The sequence below is a fragment of the Phaseolus vulgaris genome, chromosome 2, assembly GCF_000499845.2.
Source record: "Phaseolus vulgaris cultivar G19833 chromosome 2, P. vulgaris v2.0, whole genome shotgun sequence".
Lineage (NCBI taxonomy): Eukaryota > Viridiplantae > Streptophyta > Magnoliopsida > Fabales > Fabaceae > Phaseolus > Phaseolus vulgaris.
This window is the reverse complement of record NC_023758.2, coordinates 14,201,851-14,210,533: the sequence shown is the minus strand read 5'-3', so window position 1 is coordinate 14,210,533 and position 8,683 is coordinate 14,201,851. Positions and strand designations below refer to the sequence as shown.

Below are 8,683 nucleotides of genomic sequence, written 5' to 3'. Positions count from 1 at the left end.
CCAAGGATAAATTCTTTTTAAGAGAGGGGATGGTGGAAACCCATTTAACCAAAATAATAATATTTTTAAGAAGGATGAAAAGTTAGAGTAATATTCAAGAACTTATTTGTACATATGGGCCTAATTAGGCTTTTGTCTATCTTTTGTAGGCCCAATAAAGAGGACAACTCTAGGATGAAGGATTCTACAGAGCATCTCAGAGAAGACCTCCATACCATGAAAGAATAGTAGAGCCTTGATAGAAACTACAAAGAAGAATGTAACTCAGCTGGTTTCAACAAAGACAAGTCATCATCATTTTGGGTCAAACTTTAGTTCAAAATAAATGTATAAAGTACTTTAGGATTTTATGGGTCATGTATTAGGCCCAATAGCATATGTTGAAGATGAATGCTGCCCCTTCAAGACATGTGTTTGATGAAGCCAATTGTGTAATTTTCTTTAGTATTTGCATTTGCTTTAAGGATGTCTTAGGTATAGATTAGAGGGTGTTTAAAGTAGGCTTTTTGCTAGGTAACTCACCTCTTAACCCCTGACCATGTGATAAGAGCAAGCACAAGTTTTATGAAACTGTTTTTCACATGTTTTACAAAATATCCTTTATTGCATAGAAAATGAATCTATTCTTTTCTAAATAAATAGATTCTTTTTCTTAAGCTGATGCCTTGATTAAGGGTTTTGAAAATCATGTTTTGTGCATCAAGTATTTTGACTAAGTCTTCTTTCCATCAAAACGACTGTGTTTCACTTGTTTAAAAAATTTTGTTATCGTTTTGAAAATAAATTTGTTCTTTTGTAAATGAATAGATTCTTTTTAGTCTGGTGCCATGGTTGTCTTAAAAGGCTTTTAACGTTTTGTCCTTGCACCAGGGAGTTTGACTAAGTCTCCTACATATAACAAATTCTGTAATAGCCTTTCAAAATAAATCTGTTCATTTTATTAGCAATCTGTTCTTTTTGTAACAGCTTTAATTGTTTTTTGAAAGTTTGTTATAAAACGTTTTCTATAAAAGGAGAGTTTGTTCTGGCTTTTAAAAGTTGTTCATATCATTGAGAAAACTAGTTTTACAAAAGAGTAATAAGAGATTTCAGAGGATTAGCACGAGTTCTTCAAAGATTTTCAAAATCACATAGTGTGCTTGTTCTTGGTTGGTTCTAAGGCTTGGTTAGAGGTGTTGTCACTGTGTGAGCAATCTCTTCTACTGGTCTAAGGCAGATTTCTGCATTCTCTATCAAGTGTATTCGTCTCTTTCTTCAATTTCGTGTAAAGTGTGGTTGTAATCTCTTCTTGATAGGGTTTCTTGAAGACTTGTGTGTGCTGGAATAGTGTTTTTCAGCAGAGTGTGTCATGTTCTTGTAGGGTTCAAGAACAATGGTTTTTGTAATTGTTTTGAATTGTGGTTTAGTGAATTTCACCTTGGATTAGGTGAAGACTGGATGTAGCTCATTTGAGTGAACCAGTATAATTGTTTTGTGTTCATTCTCTCTTAATCCCTGCAATTAATAAACTGCTGAATAAACCAATCTGTCAAGAAATAAATCTATTCAATTGTGATTGAATCTGTTCTTTCTGGGCACATGTAAACTGTTCTTGATTTTCTGAAAAACATTCTAAAGAACTTCTGCATAAATCTATATGTGTTGAAACATCATTGAAATTCATGCTCTGTGAAGGTTAATACAATATGTTAAGTGTTTTAAAAAACAACCATTGACTTTATACTCAAAGGTTGTGATTAATTGTTGTAGCTCTCTGTTTTAATTTTGCGAAAATCAATTTGAACTTTGCCTGCAGATCATCTAACTCAATCTTAAAATTGAAAATCATTCAACTGAGATAAATGCCTTAAAGTACATAAACAGTATAAAAATAAATCTGTTCATTGCTAAATAAATCGATTTATTTTCTGTGTACTGTGATAAAATCTGAATCTGTGCGAAAGTTTTAAAAGCTCAATTCACCCCCCCTCTTGAACTTTGATATTATTGAACCCAAGAATTGGTATCAAGAGCTAGGACTTGTATTTTAATCAAGTTTGTTTGCAATAATGTCTGAGTTTAAAGTGTTTTTTGCTGAGGGATCGCTTATCAATAGACCCCCTATGTTCAATGGGATGAATTAGGCTTTTTGGAAAATTAGAATGAAAATTTTCATAGAATCTATTGAGTCGTTTATTTGGGAGGCTGTGGTCCATGGACCCTATGTGCCAATGCAGGTTGTCAAGGATGAAGAAGTGGCAAATCCAAGATCTGAATGAAGTGAGAGTGAAAAGAAGAAGGCTCAATATGATCTTGTAGCCAAGAACATCATTACTTCGTCATTAACAATGGATCAGTTCTTCAGAATATCTCAATGTAGTTCAGCTAAGGAGATGTGGGAAGTCTTGGAAGTTACTCATGAAGGCACTGAGGATGTGAAGAGATCAAGAAAACATTCTCTTATCCAAGAGTATGAATTGTTTAGAATGCAACCCGAAGAGAGCATTGTTGATGTGTAGAAAAGGTTCACCCACATTGTGAATCATCTTACTGGATTGGGAAAGATATTTGACAAAGAGGAACTTAACATAAAAGTGTTGAAGTGCCTCGACAGAAGCTGGCAACCCAAAGTGACTGCCATATCAGAAAGTCATGATCTGTCAAAGCTGTCAACTGCTGCACTATTTGGGAAATTAATGGAGCATGAGCTGGAGCTCAAGAGACTCAAAGAGCAAGAAATACTGGAAAGGAAACCCAAGGGACTTGCACTGAAAGCAAGTGCACAGAGTGACATCAAGAAGGAGAAAGAAGATGCTGAACATGATGAAACAATCAACCTACTCACAAAGAGGTTCAGCAAATTCCTGAAGAAGAAAAGCAGAGATAGGAACCAACAAAAAAGAAGGTATCCTAAACAGAATGAATCAAATTCCTCTAACTACACATGCTTTGGTTGTGGTAAAACAGGGCACATCAGGATGGATTGTGCAAACAATCAATCAAAGGAAATATCAGCCAGCAAGAAAGTTGAAAGGAGCAAGGGGAGCAGAGATTACATTTCTTGGGAAGAGAATGAAGTATCTTCAACCAGTAGCTCTTCAACTGAGAGTGAGGAAACCAATCTGTGCTTCATGGTGAAAGATGAAGGATCACGTTTTACTTGTTCCTAAGTTCTAACCATACTGCCCATTTTTTGCCATTCTACTTGTTCCTAAGTTCTACCCAGGTTAGTCTCTTTAAAGACTTATCCTAGACTTTTTCCTAATGTGTTTGTCTCGCCTTTCACTCTCACATATTTCTAACTCCACTTAAAGTCATTGAAACTCTTCTTGAGTTTCTAAGAATACTTTCGTTCCTCAACTTTCCTTTATCTTCCATCCAAAGAAGAAATCACAAAGAAGTCTACTAGAAGAAGAGTTATTTCCATAAATTTGTTCTTACCAAATTTACTTTTCTAAATTTCTATTCTTTAATATTTTTTTTTCATTAAACATTATTACTCAATATAATTACCTTTATAAACTTTAATTTCAAAAAATATATATTTCTACACTTTTATTGAAAATATTTATGTTTCAAATTATTTATTTTGCAAACTATTATTTTTTTCTTTATTTCTTCCTGATTTTTTCCTTCCTTCTATTTTTTTTAAATGAAAAAGAAAAAAAGTAAAACAAAAACGAGCTTGGAATTCAATTTCCTAAGAATTGAATTCCAACTTATTTTCCAGCCACCATGCACCTAATCACATTATTGGATTAGACACTTACTACTAGGCCAAAAGTTATAGTTGATATTTAGGGAGAAACCCTTTCTACTTAAGAGCGTAACAACCCAAGCTCCTTGATTCGATTGTGACTTGATCCACCTAGCCTCCAACACGCGAAAATTGATGTCACCTACAACAATCTTCCCTATAGCAATTGTCCCATAGAAATCGAACTTTGTGATTGTGAGTCAACCCACTTAATCCATGCCACAAAACAATTGATGTCACCTGCCACAATCTCCCCCTCAACAATTATGCACTAGAAATTCAACTCTTCGATTGTGACTCGACCCACCTAACCTACACCACATGACAGTTGGAAAACCTGCAACAATCTCCCCCTGAACAATTACCCCAATGGGAATCAAACTTGTAACCTTGATTTTGATACCAATTGTTGGATCGATTGCTTACAATAAGACCAAAAGTTATAACTGATAGTCATGACACAACTATTTCGACTTAAGAGTGTAATAGTTCAAGTGTCACAATTTGATTATGACTTGGCTCACCTAATCTTCACCACAAAATAATTTATGCCATTTGCAATACATATTTCAAAATTTGGCTCTCCAATGACCAAATTTTGAATTTGAACAATGAACCATCACTACAAAAATATTATTAAATAAAAGACTGAAAATAATTAGTCACTATATTAACTAAATTAAATAGCATTTTAAAGACTAAAAAAATATTTGTATATAAAGTGGTCTCTATGGTTTCTAAATTGGTATCTAAATTAGCTACCAAGGTTTTAACTACTAATATTTTATATTATAAATTAGTCTTTAAAAGACTAATAGAGACTAATTTAGAATATAAAGTAATAAGTAACTAAAACCTTACATCACACATGTTTTAAACATCGAAACACAATCGAACTCTTCAAATAGAAAAAATGACTATTGCAAACAAACTCCTAAACTACAAATAACTATGCACTTTGTCAACTTATTTTAAAACATTGAATAACTCAAGATTTGAGTTCATATAAATTTTAACATCAAAGTAAAATAAAATCAACTTATTAAATTCCTTTACCTTCATTTTTTGTTTTTTTTTATCAGCAAGGAAGAATTAATAAATAGAACCACTTCAGGGGTGGTCCAACCCTTATACAAATCATGAAATTAAAGTACATCTTCCCTATCACCCCATCGCACCAAAGGGAGGAAATCCAACACCTAACAAAAGAAGCCAAAGCACTAAAAGAAACCAAAGCACTAAACCAACCTGACACTACAAAAATCAACAGGTTCAACACTTCACACAAACAAAACAAGGATCACCAAAGCAAAAAAACCTTAACCAACTTTGCCAACAGCCAATAGTCACCCCTCCAAACCGCCCAACAAAAGATAAAGGTCTGTCAACCCAAAACAGATACAGACAACTTATAACGAATTCAAACAAGATAAGGGGGCAAGACACCAGTCAGAGAAGGAGAAGCAAGTAGTGGGAACTTTAGAAGTAACCCAAGACCAAACCTTCCATTCGGTCAAAGTGAAGATTTTAGAATGATTCACCACACTTCCTTTGAAGATGACCTTATTCCTATGACACCAAATCTCTTTAACCACCAAGATCCACACACTTCCCAAGACAAAGTTGATAGACTTAGGTGCATTACAAAATTGAATGAAATGTGCAAAGGGATCAATGGGAGCAACTGACGACACTCCTAACCACGAGAAACACTAAATCCATACTAACCAAGGAATGCTACAGTAAAAAAACATATGGTTAATAGACTCGTATTTTAAACCACATAAACTACAAATAATACTTTCAACCACCACCCTGCATCATGCCAAATTAAATTTAGTAGAAATCTTGTTTTACAGCACCCTCAAAGTCATAACCTGGGCCATAGGTAAAGCCTTAATGTTTTGGAAAAAATTGTAAAAGTTTGAAAGCGCCCCATCACTTTCTCCCCTTAACATGCCGTAAGCAGACTTAACCGAGAACTCAATCGACACAACACCTTTCCAAAACCACTTGTCATCAAGATCCGATACAAGACTCAACCCTTGAATCTCCTAAAAAAGTTGGCAAACCTGAGTTTTCTCCCACTCAAACAGACTTCTTCGTCACACCAAATTCCAACTCCAAATACCATTTTCCCAAGCCCCACAATGCTCCAACAACATATCTTTATCACTAGACATGGAAAACAACCTCAGGAATTTACATTTCAAGGTAATGTTACCCACCTAATCGTCTTCCCAAAACTTAATACCTTTCCCATTACCAACTTTCCTCTTAAAATGATCTTCAAACTTTTCACCCACTCCTTCATCAATCAAATACCTTCATTTTTTGTATTATTCAAGGAATTGCTTGAAAAACTTAAATAAGATAAATAAGTCATAATTTTCTCTTGTGTTTCTGAATTCACAAAACAAATATATCACTAATGACTTAATATAACAAATTAATTTATTTGACTTTGATCTTATATGCAATAACAAAGATTTGAATAACAAAGATTTGAATGAGATAAAAAACTTTAAATGAAAATTTGACATCTTATAATCGATTCTCACTTCACTATCACATCATTTATAATTTTTAATACAAAAAAATAATAAGAATTAACTCCAAAATTGGAGAGAAATTGATGGAGGAGGGCCAAGCACACCTACCCAAGGAAGCCAAGGCACAAGCCAAGGAGAGCGTCTAGACCAAGACCAAGACCAAGGTGAGCGTCTAGGACGTGAAAGTAAGCGTCTAGGACGTGAAGGTGAGCGTCTAGGACGTGAAGGAGGGAGGCTATCCATGGAGCTAGACCGTCTAGGACCCCTTACAAGATCAATGGCCAAACATATTCAAACACAAGCAAATGAGGCCACGGATGGAAGAGAGAAGGCTTTGTATATGTTTGCATAAAGGCCCATTGGGGGTACTTAGTAAATAGGATAGTGTAGGAAGCATTTTTGATGGAAACCTTCTAGAATCTAGGGTTGTGTATGGCCGGTCATTGCACCTTAGAATTTAGATTTAATTTTGGTTTTATTTTCTTTAGAAATGTGGCTTAACATTTACGTCCACATAGCCTATAAATAGGGAGGCTATCTCATTGTATTTGACAAGTTTAATTGAGTATTGTTATGCTGCCCATTTTGTGCACTAGCTTTACTTCTCCTAGAAATCTAGGCTATAAACTTCACTCCTTTCACCTTTCTCCATTGAGCTGGCCGAACCTCTCAAACCCATACTCATCATGCACCTTCAAAGCCAACACAACTCCTAGGAGGGCTTTGTTTCACTCACCCATTGCTTCCGCATCATTTTCACTACTTTGATTCAAGAAGAACACATGAAATGCCATCATTTGGTATCATGAGCTTTTGGTTCTTCAAGATGAGTAGCTTGTCTTTTTAATTTCAGTTCTTCTTTATTTCATCTTTGTCATTTCAATTCCTTACTTGTCTTGCTGTTTTTATATTTTAATTTGTTCTTGGTGTGCTTTGTGGAAGATCCAACCGAAGCACTCTTGTTCATTTGATCTTGAACAAGTTCTTCTGCAATTTGTGATAGGATTCCATGCACCTTTGTGTTGCTATTTTTGTTTTAGGCTTTGAGTCTTTATTGCTTTCATTATTTTGCTTCATATTATGCTTTGAGTCTTTAATTTTCTGAATCTATACATGTTTTGTCAAGTCATGTTCATCCATATTGTCAACAATTCTTAGTAGTCCTATTTTTTTGGCTTGATTGTTTCTTGTTTTGGGTCTCTTTATATTGCTTTAATCTGCTGTTATTTTGATCCTTTGGTGCTTTTTATTTTTAGTTTGAGTTCATAATTGTGTCTTAGTTCATACACAATTTCCATTCTCACATTTCCATTGTGTTAATTTTGGATATCTTGCTGTTTTCTTCCAGTTTTCCAGATTTCCCCTGTATCATCTCTCTGTTCTGGGCTGTTTTGTTTTAAAAAAATATTTCCACCCATAGGAAAATTCTGATTTTCTGGAAAATGCAAGTTTAAAGTGTTATAGAAAAGACAAAAAAAGAATGAGGTCAAAAGAAGCAACAGAAAAAAAATGATAAATCTCACAAAATCAGAGTGCAAATCTTGAGCGCTCCAGCTGGCCTAACTGCACACCAAATTTGCAAAAATTATTAAAAACAAATGGTGCATGCGTTTTAGGTGATTCCAAAGCCAAAATTTAGATAAGATCCTGAATTTTCTTGCATCCAAATTTCAGAAACAAATCTTACAATTACAGCTCAGCATAAATCGGGGAACAAACACGTTTTCTGGCCCACAACATTTTCCAGTGGTGCTGTTTTTTTTTTTTATTTGGTCATCTAATCTAGTGCTTTTCTTTAGGAATTCCTTTTGTGTGCCAACTTTTATTGAGTACCTTTAATTGTTTGCTTTAATTTCTTGAATCTCTTTCTAAGTTGTCATATTATAAATCCTTTTGGTAGTACTGTTTTCTTTCAATTAAATTTGTTTCTTGCTTTTGTTTCTTGACCTCTCATTTTGGGTGCTGGAATTTAATTCTCTATTGGTGCTTATGTGCATGGAAATTGACTTGGTTTAAGGTTAAGCCCTTGTGAATAGGTGCTGGAAATTGGAGAATTAAAGCCAACTTTCTAAGGAGGAGTCAAAGCTAAGGCCGAAACAAGCTTCCTTGAAACAAACACTACAAACACCTAGAAGATCAACAATCAAGACAACAAAGAAAGTGCACTAACCAAAAAGAGGAACAACAAAGGGGGTTTTCTTATCTCCTTTACAACTTGGTTTATTGTTAATTACCTCTTTTAAATTACGTTTTAGACGGTGAGTGTGTCTTCAAGGGCTCAAAGTGTCCAAGAAGCCTCACCTAGGGCCGAATAGCATAGTAATTTTGCTTAGTAATTTGTTGCTTGTTTGAACTTGTTTTTTTCTTTTGTTGGTAGAAACGTTATGCATGCTTA

At 34.5% G+C, this 8,683-nt stretch overlaps 1 protein-coding gene across 1 annotated transcript; it reads left to right on the top strand.

The window, feature by feature from the left end:
* The first annotated feature begins 2,327 nt into the window (after positions 1–2,327).
* Positions 2,328–3,149, top strand: LOC137809066 (uncharacterized). The gene is made up of 2 exons (XM_068610207.1): positions 2,328–2,414; positions 2,499–3,149. The coding sequence occupies exons 1-2, from the start codon at positions 2,328–2,330 to the stop codon at positions 3,147–3,149; spliced, it is 738 nt and encodes a 245-aa protein (XP_068466308.1).
* Positions 3,150–8,683: the final 5,534 nt, after the last annotated feature.